This window comes from Gadus macrocephalus, chromosome 5 (assembly GCF_031168955.1).
Source record: "Gadus macrocephalus chromosome 5, ASM3116895v1".
NCBI lineage: Eukaryota > Metazoa > Chordata > Actinopteri > Gadiformes > Gadidae > Gadus > Gadus macrocephalus.
The window spans coordinates 15,266,917-15,281,233 of NC_082386.1; the positions used below are offsets into that span (position 1 = coordinate 15,266,917).

General features: G+C 42.3%; 1 protein-coding gene across 1 annotated transcript in view; it reads right to left on the reverse strand.

Moving 5' to 3' along the window:
• dph6 (diphthamine biosynthesis 6) overlaps positions 1–10,200 on the reverse strand; it is a 64,167-nt gene extending 53,967 nt beyond the window's left edge. The window contains 3 exon segments of the mRNA XM_060052582.1: positions 7,340–7,524; positions 9,450–9,541; positions 9,993–10,200. Coding sequence (XP_059908565.1) covers positions 7,340–7,524; positions 9,450–9,541; positions 9,993–10,015 — 300 coding nt within the window. The 5' untranslated portion in view covers positions 10,016–10,200.
• Positions 10,201–14,317: the final 4,117 nt, after the last annotated feature.

The following is a 14,317-nucleotide window of genomic DNA, read 5'->3' on the forward strand; positions in this document are numbered from 1 at the left end:
ATGCAGTTCTATGAATGTTACAAGCTGGGTGTCGATGGCTATACCGTTCCCAAGATCTATGGGAACAACTAAAGCATGTTGCCAAAAGTGTTGCCAATGAGACGAAACGTAAATCTTTTAGATTGCCATTTATTATCATTTTCATTATTGAAGATAGAATTAATAATGAATATATAAGCATGAAAAATAGACAGCATATTCAAAAGAGGAATAAGCTAATTTAATTAGCCGGGCTGGGTATCCACATAATTGACATAAATCTAACTTTATTTCATTTAATTTATTTCAGATGTATTGATTTGATTTCCTTGCACTCTAGCACAATGACATCAAACCGATCATGCAACGGGAAGGTGATTCTAGCAAAACACAATCAACAGCTTTCCATTAAAGGTAACGGTGGCTATATACAACATAAGCCGATTGCTCAAATCACCAAGACCCAGCCAGATTCTTCCAGCATCAAAAAGATGAAAATAAAAAAAGGAAAAAACATTTTCTTTATTGCAACAATGCTCAACCAAGCAATTTTACTGGCTCATGCCCTTGGCGAGGCTAGATAACGCTATCTGCCTCCATCATCGCTAAACAAGATTGAGCAAAGTACATTAAGCAGAAAAATGCAAACAAATTACAAAGGCTTGGGGCTAGGGCTCTTTATCTAATGTTTGTGGGGGAACTGTTAGAGTCAGTTGGAGGGAAATGGGGCCTGCGTCTAATAGATCCTGTCCCGCCACTTCCACACAGTGAGAGAACAATGTACAGCGCCATTATCTCCGCACTAATGCTATCCTTCCTCATGTACAAAACAAGCCCCGCCAACCCAGGCCCACCGCCACCGACCCGACCAACATAAATACGAGCCGTGGCAGACCAAAGGAAAAGACAACAATGGCTATCACGCAGGCAGACAGACAGACAGACTGACGCTCACACACGCGCGCACACGCACCGACACACACACACACCGACGGTTTTATAGAACTAAACATTCAGCGTCAAGTCCTACAAGAAAAACGATCCAAAGTTTTTTTTCTTTTTGGCCGAACCATTCTAATCTATTGCCTCGAAAATAGGTCTTTGCAACAGATCTTAATGATATCTTAGATGACTCTTAGCACTATAAGAGCGTCAACAACAAGCTTACATTACCTTTGCTATCGATCGGCTTGCCTAACAGTCACTGTGACCCCCAGAGGTCATGATTTATGTATTAAGCATGCTTTTTAAAGAAATCCATTTTTCCCTTTAAACCCCCAATGTACGTCTAATTCGGCACCATGCCGGTAATCAAAGAAGGGTTGTGTGTTTGATTTTTCACCCTCCTCCCTCCTCCTTTCCTTCTCTCCTTCCTTTCTTCACACCCCTGCTCAGCGACCTGTCTCCCAACACCTCCACTCTCTCTAATCAATAGTGTGATGCTCCTTGTTCGGCCTGAGAACTCCTCTCGTCTGTCTGCCTCCTCCTCCTCTCTAGGCTTAGGCCTCTGTTTATATCCCCAACAGAGAGGCTGTCCCGCCTCTCTCTCCCCTCACAGTGGGGGTCCCCCTCCATGAAAACACCTCCACCTACAACAACGCCAGGCTCAAGAAGGTTCCAGGTAGTGTGACATCAACCAAAATGGAGGGGTGCTGATGTGTGGAGGAGGAGGAGGAGGAGGAGGAGGAGGAGGGGGAGAAGAAGAAAGGAAAGAGAAGAGGTGAAACAGAGAATTTAAGAAAAAAGGAAACGTTTGAACTTGTGGACTAACTGACCAACCTCAGAGGGCCCCATTTTAGTCCACTGTAGTCGATAACAGAAAAGAGGGAGAGGGCCGATGATAAGTGGGGAGGTGTGTGTGTGTGTGTGTGTGTGTGTGTGTGTGTGTGTATGTGTGTGTGTGTGTGTGTGTGTGTGTGTGTGTTTGAGTGTGCGTGTTTCAGGAAGAGGCATTATCTCCATAAAAAAACAAGGCATTTAAACACACAATAAAAAGGGAATACTGTCATGTATATAGGCCAAGGGAACGAAGTGTGCCTCATCCGTTTCCCTCTCCGGAGTAAAGAATACATAAAAAAATGGCTTCATAAAAAGGGTAGAGGTTGCTGAGTGTCTATTGACCCCAGATATAATTCACTGAAGAAAATAATGCATTTCAAAGACCAATGGTTTTTCAGGAAAGCTTGGATAAATTACAGGAGAGGAAATGTGATTTGAGCGTAACATTTTCATCTAGCTTCGGAGCCCGGGCGCAGTCCGACAGAAATGTCACTGTGCTGCTAATTAGCGCTTGTACAAAATGTGTTTGCATGGATATCATCTATTGTCATCTTATCGTTCTAATGATCTCTTAAATGGCTTTGTCTTCATTCATCCTCATCATCGTCTTTATCAGACAATAAAGTTTGCTTCTCCAAACCACAATCTTTTAAAAAAACGACTATGTGACAATATCCACCAATTATGGCTCCGTCACTGCTATGATCATCCATAACAATCCTTGCTATAGATAATCAAACTGATGCTCACACTAAGATTGAGGGTGATTTATTTATTTTAAGTTCAATTTTGTATATTTTTAGAATGTGCAGGGATGCCAACTCAGAGGGGCTTTCATACTCTCGTGGTTTGGGTGTTGAAAAGATTCTTCTCGTCTATCTTACAAAATATATATAACTAAGTCACTTTGGATAAACCTTACATGAATACAGGATGACATGGAAAACCGTTAACCACGGTGTAGTTTGGCAGCTGGGATTGACAGAGATTTGATATGGGGACAGAGAAAGACAAGGGAATGATCTCCCTCCTGTACAGTGTTGAAAGGCAGAGAACCAGGAGAAAAAAAATAAGAAAAAGAGGAAGAGAGGGAGAGAAAGAGAGAGAAAGGGGGGGGGGGGGGTCAGGAAGTAGGAGTGGGGTTGGGGGGGGGGAAGGAGAGGTGACCACTGCTACAACACTGTGTGCACGCACCCCCGGAAAGAGATAGGCCTGTTATCATGTAACAGAGACCCTGCTGACCTGACCTTCATCACACACACACACACGCAGACACACACACACACACACACACACACACACACACACACACACACACACACACACACACACACACACACACACACACACCGACAGGGTCACCAGGCATAAAGAGCCACTGTGTTGGGTCACAGAACACAGAGATAGAGGGAGACGGAGAGAGGGACAGAGAGGGGTGGATGGGGGAACGGGGGGCGGAGGACTTGAGGGATGTGAGATGACTAATATGAGGGGTTCTGCAGGCCTGCAGGGAGACTGGCGTTACAGCCAGGGGTGACTGACACTGCAGATCTATATCACGCATCAAGGCAGATTACAGCAGGGAGAGGAGCAGAGAGGAGCTTTGGCCATGCGGACACACGGCAAAGGTATCCTTCCCATGTTTAAAATAAAATACCCTACTATGGCTGCTGGATGTGGACTGATTCAATTAAATTGCTATTTCGCTATTATTTCACTGACTGAGCACATTCATTGCATAATGCATAAAAAAATATATAATGTGAAATAAATTTAATTGAGCTAAAATACTTTAAAATAACTTGAAATGTGGCACCAATGAGTAAAAAATGTGTAATATAATTGTGCAATATGAATATGAACATTAACACAATAAATATTTTGTCATAAAGAAGATCCATCTCCACAGTTCGGCTGCATTCTTTTCGATATTCTTGGTAAACTAAATCCAAAACAAAAGCGATTTCTCATCCTCATCATCTCTTTGCCGCTGACTAAACTGTTATTTCAACTGCTCAAAGGGCCGGTTCAAAGATCAGAACCTCTCAGGATGGGACAGGGTATGCTATGTCTCGCGTGTCTCTCAGGTTACACTTCAAAGGACCCAGCCAGTGATGAGAGTGAGGGGCCAATGATAGGGCCACAATGTCACTCTGTCATTACCGCTACGGCGAGAGAGGGGGACGGACGGATGGATTATCTTTTTTCCGATCATAATTGCTCAACGTTTTTCTCTATTTCTCTTTTTTACAATGGTTGGGGGGAGGGGGTGGGGAGAGATTATCTTTCTTTGAGACCTTTGTGTTGCTCCAAAACATTTGATTTGGAGATGAACCGTGAGGGGAGATGAGGAAGTTTGTCATTTTGGGAATCACCCATAGATGGCACTGTTGACTCATGTAAGAAGCCTGTTGTCAAACTGGGAAAGTTGGAACGCAAGCATATCAACTGAAACTCATCAACTTTACAGCAAGGGGGGAAATGCTTTCATCTATGTTCAAGTGTCATTTGCCAAATATAATCTTCTAATTAATTTCAACTGCTAGGAAGTGCTTTCAAAATATCACACTTTCTAAACAGAGCTGTTTTTTTCCCCTCTGTGCTGAAACTGTTATTTTCCAGTGCGGTTGGTTTAAAAGCTAATTATCAGAAGAGGTTGTTTTTAACATGTCTTTACGTCTCTCATCCTCCATTTCCCCTGCAACAATCAACACACTTCAAGGGGAATTAATACCAGCTCAGTTTTATCAAGGGAGATGTGGACGCAAGGTTGAAAAGTGTTAAACCTAAATATAAGTATTGCCAACCTGTAACTTATTGAGAAGAGATGTAATTTGCTTGTATAGAGGAGTGTGCGTTGTGTTTACTGGCCCTGGTGAGTAATCTTCCTCCTCATTAATAAAAAAAATATTCAAACATTGTATAATGAGCTCATCAACGAGAGGGACACTCTGAACCCAAAGTAACATGAGAAGCGTTTGAAAGTACGAGGTCAGAAAGTTTATGTTTTCTTTCTAATTTTCTTTGCCACAAAGAAAGAGAGAGAGAATCCGAAAGTGTAGGCGACAGCAAGAGGGAGAGAAAGAAGAAAAGTGAAGAAGTGAGTGGGAAAAAAAGAGAGAAAGAGAGAGAGAAAGCAAGAGAGAAGAGAAGGCAAGAGAGAGAGAGCGAGAGAAAGACAGACAGAGAGTGAGAGGAAGAGAGAGGGAGTCGTAGAGAGAGGAAGCCAGTTGTTTATCGTGGAGGTTTGTTTATGACGATGAGAGAGGTAAAACAGAGCGAGGACTGTTGGTCTGTTGGCCCCTGTGGGCCCCGTGGGACCCTTGATGCCCTGCCCTTTGGCCTTCAGAAGAGCAAGGTCACACCAGAGAGGCCCTGGAAATGGGAAATTAGCGGCCTTCTCTGCAATCAGAGGAGCCAGCTCTGAACACTGAGCACAGAGCCGGCCCGATGCATCGCGACGCCGACAGAATGTAAAATAGGACCTATTCACATTTACGTCACACACACACAACTTTGAACATGGACGTTTTTTTTCGACCGTACCAACCACTGTGGTGGTGTGTGTACACGCTCAGAGGCAAATAAGTGCCTTCTCACGTAGGGGGTCTCTCACGTGCGGGTACACTCCGTGCAGCGCCGGAGATCTGGATGGAAGATGACAAAGGGAGAGAGGATGTGAGAGAGAGGGTGAGGATAAGCCCTCAGGCAGGCTGACTGGCCCTCGCCACTCAGGCCAGTGTGTGCGCCGTGGACACGTCGAGGGGTAGAGGGGGGGGGGCACACAGAGGAGCCCAAGGCCTTGAAACAACCCGCCACACATACAGACCTGGGGAGGGAAGGGCCGACGCTGCTCCAAACCCCCATCTACCACATGTCAAGCAAACTCCAATCTCCACCAACAATGCCGTAACAAGGTCCTTGGAACAAGGGGTCTATGGGGGTAGGGGGGTGGGCGGGGGGGGGTTAAGTTTGGATCAAACCACTACAACCCCAGCCATCTGTTTGGCCTGACAGCAGTAAGATCAGTGTGTGTGTGTGTGTGTGTGTGTGTGTGTGTGTGTGTGTGTGTGTGTGTGTGTGTGTGTGTGTGTGTGTGTGTGTGTGTGTGTGTGTGTGTGTGTGTGTGTGTGTGTGTGTGTCCAGGTATAGCTTCCTCACGGCTGCAGGCGGTGGAGGTAGGCCGTGCTGGCGGTGGGTTTAGTGCGCAAACCTGAAGAACAAAACCAGACAGAGACGGACGACCTCCTAGCACCAGATTATACCACTGGGGCCACATGCATAATTTGGCAACCAAATTAATGTTTTTTTTTTCTGGCAATAGGGGGGTATTTGATGAAATATTCATTTGGCAATTATTTTCCACATTTGATCTTCTGTCACCCAAAGAAAAAGAAATAATAAAACCGTATTCCGCAAATGGAGTTTATGAAGGGCACTTGCAAAGGGCATACAATTTTAACTAACTGATTTAACATTGACACACAGTGTTCACATATTGCGCTGAAAAAGGGCACTCGGTCGTCTTTGAAAGTGAAACTTGAAAAACATTTAATGAGACAAACTAAGCGCAATGGTAGGGCCTTGCGTTCTCCTGGGGAGAGGTGGGTGGGTGGGTGGTGGCGGTGGGGCAGGTTGCACCGTACATTAGGCACTCTGTTTGGCTGGTTTTACTGCAGGGTCAAGACCCAGCCAGACAAGGCCAGCCTCCCTGACAAAATCCTGGTGGGCTAAGTGATTCAGAATCCACAGAGAAATGCCTGCGAAGCATCTCAACCCTGTGACATGTGTCATGTAGCCATGGCGGGATAAAAGCTTTAGTACTCTACTACCTTGTTCGTCCCCCCCAACCGCACCAACCCATATACACACACACACACACACACACACACACACACACACACACACACACACACACACACACACACACACACACACACACACACACACACACACACACACACACACACACACACACACACACACACACATACAACCATGTCATTAATAGCCAAAATAGACATGATACCGTTAGTTTTTTGCCACTAAGAAGATCACTGAAGTATTAATGCGTGCTTAGGCCAACAGCTTTCATGTTTGAGAAATAATATATTACAACATCCTTAAATATATAATCATTGTCTTTACTATGATGTGCGATCCCTTGTATTTACACAAAGATTTATAATAAATAAATCTTTGTGCTAATTTCATATTGCTAGCGTTATCCTCTGCCAACGGTTATTTAGAATATAAGCAAGGAATTGTATTCACACTAGAAAATATGGAAGAATGTGAATTCAAAATCATTATTGACAAATAATGTATTACATTACATATCACAAGATCAAATGATGAGCTTTTGGTATGGCAAGGTTAGGTAACGTAAGATATGGCATGATATGGTACGGTAAAAGGTAAGTTCCACTAATATACTCAGGAATTCTCAGGACATGCAGCAAAGCAAACTTTAAGAATCGCCTGATAAAATAATCGTCATGCGACTTATGCCATCAATTTAACTGATTAATTCCCAAATCAATAAGCCTTCTCTTATAGCTAGCTGTGAACACGGGCATACCTTGACCAGGTGCAGCAGCTGAAAGAGGTCCTCCACTTCATCTCCCTCTGTCTGGCTGTAGTCCCTACCGATGGCCAGGCTTGAGCCCTGGATGGTGTGTCTGTACAGGGGCAGATCCATGGCCTCCGAATACAGGTCTATGGCCTGGTGACCCACTGTCTGGTACATGTAGCTGTCCAACTCATCTAAAAGAGGAAGGAAGAGAACATGGTCTTGGTCTATACGGCTTTCTAACATTGATTTGGATGCAACTTGTTTGTTATGTAGTCAATGCCTTTAGTGGTGGACACATCGCTTGACACCAATGCCGAAAGGTTCTGAACTTCTGAGACAAACCAAACTGTCCAATGCGTACCTGTCGTAGGCATCCTAAGGCAAGATTCCTCACCCCTACCTGCTCCTCAATCACACCTAATTACATTTTACTGTCAGATGCCTCGAATGATAGCTAAATGATGATTTTATCGAAAAGATGCGAAGAAGATTTCCATTTCAGTCTCTATGACGATGGCGGTAATTGTAGGTGTGTTTTTGGACTACACTTCCATGGCTTCCCAGAGAACCATATAGTTCTGCCTGTGTGACGTCAGTCCGTAGGCCCCTTTGTCACACCAGACACCAGTACCCATTTACACAAAAAGGGAATGTCTTCTGAAGCGGAACCTAGATAAGCCTTATTGTTTACTGAATAAAAAGTAATGGTATGTACGTGCTCATTCATTGTCTACCCTTCGGCAAACTTATTCCAGTCACTATAATATAATATATGGATAGCAATTGAGCTAATGGGCAAATTAGTTCGCTAAATTGTAACGTTACAAGTAGTGTTCCCATAACAAGCGGTGACATCAAGACAGTTGGTTCAGCCATAACGAGCGACGGTTTACACACCACACCACGCCACACCACACAGAATAGCTCTGTCTTCTTCTCTTTGGCGGAATAACCACTGCTTGGGGATGGAAAACGTGTAACTACCTGTGTGCTTCCTTGTGATCCACAGACACTCAGTTGGGCACATTCATAATGCTTCAAATGCAACTGCTTTAATCGATGGGCTATAGGCCCATTTGTTATTGTGTTTCCTAATTTAGTGATTGAAATTGACTTAAAAGTACAATATTCAAAATTGACATTGAGAGTTTAAAAAGCACACAATATTGGAGAAAGTTGTCTCCGCCCTAGGCTCGTGTTCGTTCAGCTTGAGTACACTTAACGAACATGAGCGTAAGGTCGAGCACAAAATTAAATTTTGGCAATCGACGAGGACTTGTCGACAATCGACGACAAGTCCTATACGGTAAATTGATAAAGTAATGTACACGTTTGCATATTATTCATTGTTTGCAGATTATTTACCAGCTCGCGCGGCATCCATCCCGAGATCCTTCTGGGCTCTCCATCTATCTAATGCAACTCAAAGATTGATCTATGTTTCAGCTCGAATCTGGTGATTTAACTTTTTCGAACCAAAGGACAACACATTTGTTGGTTTGCGATTGAAAATCTGTATGTTGTTCAGTTTTTAATAAGTTAAACTTTGTTTTCTTCAGGTTGTGTTATCTGGCCACCCCATCTGTTAGCAGGTGTTATCTAGTTCCCCTTTGTTAACCTTTTCCCTGAGGTTGACCGGTCACAAAGACCAGTTCACTGTGAAACAATATTCTGGGCTCACTCTGCTAGAGAGGACACGGTTGAAGCATTCATTATATCTATCTATATATATATATAGATAGATATAATGATATCTGTACTTACAACTATCATCTGTTCCAGACGCAAATCCCCCATGTAGTAATTGCCAGGACAATTGCATGCACGCTGTGATTGTGTGACAATATGTTTCATAATAACCCATTGTATTGAGAATATCACAATACAGAATGACTCCCTATTCGATTAGCCAAATATGTATGAAATATTTCAGAAACTTTGTCACCTTAATGTACTTTTGAGAAAGATTAATACAAAACGGTCTTCCATGGTACTTTATTTTCAATTTTGCAGGAGCAGGGATTCCGCAGGACTAGTAGGCACCGGTGCAGCTGGCTGGCCCATTTAAAGCCTCGCTTATCCCAGTGAACAAGAAAACATCAGCTGCTGGTCTCACCTGTGTTAGCGGGACGCAGATTTGCCAGTGCTACAATCTCGTGACCCGAGGCGACACACTGCATCATGTTGTAGCAGCTGTCCTTGCCCCCACTGAAACACAACACGTGGTTTACAATTAAATCGTGGCGTCTGGGTGTTTGCGATGCAGAAACGGGGTTTTGTATTGTGTATGTTGTATTAACAATGCTATATTTGCATAATTCATTTTGATTGCAATAGGTGTACTTGAAGATGTAGTGGTACATTCGTGGTCTATGTGGTTCTCCTGACTAGCCAACAATTCATTGACAACCCATTGTATTAAGGTTGTGTACAGTTAAGTAACCTTAGTTACCGAAGGGCAGCATGTTTTATCATTTTATAAATGTTAGGTTGTATGACTATGACTGCAATGTCTAATGTCATCTGTCTAACGGGACTACATAAAATACACAATACATTCATATAGATAAATCACGTTAAGCATTGCATTATCATCCTACCGGCTATATGTAAATGAATCATTCTCAACAGGAGTGAGGTAGTAACATATCTCAGTTACCTTATAAGCGCGACAACCTTCATCTTCTTTGGTTTATAATCAAAAAACAAACGACTGTTCTGTGTGTGTCTTTATTAAAATGCGGTACAAATTTACAACAGCTCATAAATATGAAAAACAACACAGAAATCAACTGTAACACGGCGTGTAAACAAACACACGTGAAAACTACACTTCCGGGTTGATCGAAGGACCTTTTGAAATAAACGAGTCGGCTTCTACCATGCCTGAAAGAAAATGTGTTCCACAGCATCGCGATGATTTTTGCTCTCTCGTCCGGCGCGCGCTCGCTCTCTCTCTCTCTCTCTCTCTCTCTCTCTCTCTCTCTCTCTCTCTCTCTCTCTCTCTCTCTCTCTCTCTCTCTCTCTCTCTCTCTCTCTCTCTCTCTCCCACTATCACATTCAAACACACGAATAGGTTAACTTAATAGTTGCAATAATCACATTTAGCTTGATTGTTGTAGATTAAAGTAAAGACAGAACAGGCAGCCTATCAGTGCCAATAACACTGATACTTCTGATAATGATGAAAATAATAAATGATACTACTGCTGCCACTGACATTGGTCTCCAGTAAAACACCAAAGACCCAACAGACCAATCCTGTGTTATTACACATACACAGTAGGTGAGTTTCCTCTAAGGGAACCCCACATTGCTCAGAGGAAGGCCTTTGATGCTCTTTTTGCTCTCTGTTGTTGTGCCAGAGCAGAATAATTGTGCTGCCTTTGTGCGCTCCCCTCACCTTCAGCCCCTAAGCGGGCCAAAGGCAACTGGTTTCTGTGTGAGTGTACAAAATTGAGGAAGACATCTCTTCAATCAGTCGGGTTCCACAGTGCACTGTTGTGTCTGTGTAGTATTTTGTTTTGTTTTGTTGTTTTTGTAGGCCTACCCATTTTTTTTTTTTTGAAAGGATCCAAATATTGTGATGAGAAATTGGTATATTTCAACGAACGCGAAGACGTATTGTTGAACAATTAGAGGCGTATATGTGGAAGCGTGGGCTATTTATCAACAAAAAATATCAGTGAAATTGTTTTGCGTAGGGAATACATTTGTTATGATGAGGTGTGGCGGCACATTGCAGATATCTGTGTTTCTGTGTTGTGCTCATCTGCCTTTTAGAAACGTTGCCATATGCTGGAGAGAACAGACCACTTCGCCACCTGAGGTTCTCTGTCCTTCAACTGTTCAACTCATAAATATATCACTTCTATTTTCCAATTTTGGTTGGTAATACCTCACACAGCTTCAACGCCCCGGGTGATTTTTCATTGAAGCTTATGACCCAAAGGCCAAAGCCAATGCAAATGATTGCACTTACAGGGTTTTAATTCATGTCGTTTTTATTATTCACACAAATAAAGAAGTGTGTTGCTCCCGTTTTTTATTTGTAGCACCGCCTCGTACACATAAAAATGGTTTTTTTATGTCCTTATTGTTGGAGGGGGGGGGGGAGAAAAAACATTGATGGATAGTCCAACTGAGGCACAGGCAGTGACGTGAAAATGAGACGCATAAATATGGGAGCGATGCGGCGAGAGAGAATGACACCCATGGCCTTTCTACTTTAAAGAAGCGTGTGCATGCGACAGGTGATTTACACAGATACACAAACTAATTTTTGTTGTGCAAGGTTACAAAAACTTTGGGGGCCGTGATGAGAAACTAAGGCCTGAAATCACAAGGTCGATAAACAAGGTGTCAGGGTGCTGGGAGGGGCTGGCCAAGGCTGCCCACTGTGGAGTGACCAGAATTCATCCAGCCACAACACACACTCGACAGGAAACGATTGTAAACAGCCACATGGAACACTCGTCACAATTAACTATAGCTCCATTTTGTGTGTATACCAGTATGAGAAGAGGGTTGTGTGTTTTTGAGTTTGGATGACATTATGCATTGTTGACACTGACATTTGGAACAATTACACCAATATTTTGTGTGTTATGAACGCAAATATCTTTTCACTGATTTTGACATTGCCACCTCATATTTAAAATTTGGTAATTTAAGGAAAATATAAAGGTTTGTTTTCCATTGTAAAGAAAAACATAGTTAATTTACACATATTAAACAAGATCATGGAAAAGCTCATGCAAGAAAAAAGATAAAACAAGAAATACCAAGAAAAACAATAGAAACATTGAATAGTGAATAGCATCCTTTGTTATGTAATTATAGTGTTAGCGTAAGTTTACGCAATGACCACCTTTAAAAGCAATTCTCTGGTTCAACTCCAGCCACTCTTATATTCCGATCCAGACCACAGTACAGTATATGTATGTACAAATGTTTTTTCTTCCATTTTCATTTCCTTAGCACGAAGCAAAATCCCGCTCCCTGTCCTGGGCTGAAATACAGTTGCTTCCCCCTCCATTTTCCCACTAAAAGCCGAGGCTACCCAACACCTGGGAACCCAGGCTCTGGTCTTTGTCATGGCTAAGTCTATATCCATCTGGCTGAGGTCATCAATCAAAGCCTGTCCAAATATCAGAACTGTACCTGAAAAAGATTGATTTCCTGACAAACTATGTTGTGCGGGAGCGCATACGACGCAGCTGCTAATTACAGATAGGTGTCATGTTTTATTGAACATGAATGAGAAGCCAAATGTTTAGGTGAAGTAGTGATACATTCGCACTCGAATGGGTAGTGCAGGAGAGTATGTAGTGTGTACTCTTAACTCAACTCCACTCTGCTGTTGCCTCCATCAGGGGCTCATTTCCCAAAGAACTATCAACATAATGATACCTCTTTAGGGCCTAACCACATCCAAATCAGTTAGTAAACAACCCAAACAGGGATCTGTACACATTTTTACAGACAATTAACCGTTATCACAAGGGGCACAAATGGATTAGTAGGCTCATTAATGTCCCCGGATAATGGGCCCTTGATTGGAAATGTGAGAGAATGTAAAATAAGGAAGTCTGGGTTTGATTCAAATTGTGTTTGATCACGGCGCAATCCTTAACAACAGCCATAATTGGCAAATGGTGATAGTGCTTCCTTTTTTTGGGGTGCTTATTTTCCCAAAGAAAATCTGTTGTTACCTTCATTTTATTTAGCAAATAGGGCAATGAGGCTGATAGAATTTGTAGTTTTGTTAGATAGTTGTGAAGAGTTTTCTGTTGGTGCTTAGACAATCCTAGACAACAGTATGATGGAAAGCTTCTTTGAATTGTTTAACACATATTAATAATCCATGTAATTTGGAATTAATATATGAGTGAAAGAAAATAAATGAGTGAATTAATGAATGAATGAACCATATGAGTTCAATCCAAATGTGGATATATAGTAACATAATGAGTGTGCCCCCAAACTAAAGGTATGGAAGCTTTCCAATATACCAAATCATCCAACCATCCCTTAGTACAGAAATGTGATTTCCTCAATGCTTTATTTTTTCCCTTGGTTTGAAATTGCCTTACCACGCCCTCCACAATGCTAAAATCAAATTATGGCCCAAGTAAGTAAATCTCAAGGACGACTAGCAAATGGATGTGTCGTTCAAGCAAACCACCAACGCAGTAATTATAAAGCAGTCAAGGCCTTCTGCAAGTACAAGGAGGACAGCTCTCACCTCAAGTTTCTGCCAAACACAATTCTATAAACAGTGGATTTAATTTTTTGCAGACACAATTTCTCTGTAATCGAAGGCACTGGATTTCTAAATAAATACAGTAGTTTTCATATGACAAACCTGACTGGAAACATGCAATTTAATTATTCAAATGGATAAATACGGGTTTAATATTTACACTGAAGGAAAGTTAAAACTGTTCAAATCAACAGATGCTATGTTGCAATAGCACAGCTCTTGGTTACCGGAATAGTGCAATCATATATGGTTTGTCTCCATTAAATGATGGATGGCATTTTTTGGCCATGAGGCAAAGAAGCAGAAATAGTTAACCATTATCAAAATCAGGTATGGCATAACATGGCACAACCCTGCACTAGAACAATTGGGAAATTATGTTTTTGAGCTGTGACTCTTGTGGTTCCCATAAATACCAACCAATGAGCATCGTTGGCTCATATTGATAAACCGATGGGTCTTGTTGTCCAGCTATTTGCCCCACCCTGTTCTTTCCGCTGTGAAATATGCTTGTGATATTCGTTCCCGCTGTAATCCTATGCAACAAATACTGTGCAAGTTTTAAAAATGAATGTTAGCTTTGTCAACATGAGCTGGCAGAAAAATATCTACAATTGCTTAGGCCTCCTATTTAAAAAGAAAAAACGTCTGTTCCTGTCTTTAATTCCACTCTTCACCAGGCACCAGGAGGAAGTGAAATGAAGAAAGTTTTCAGCAGC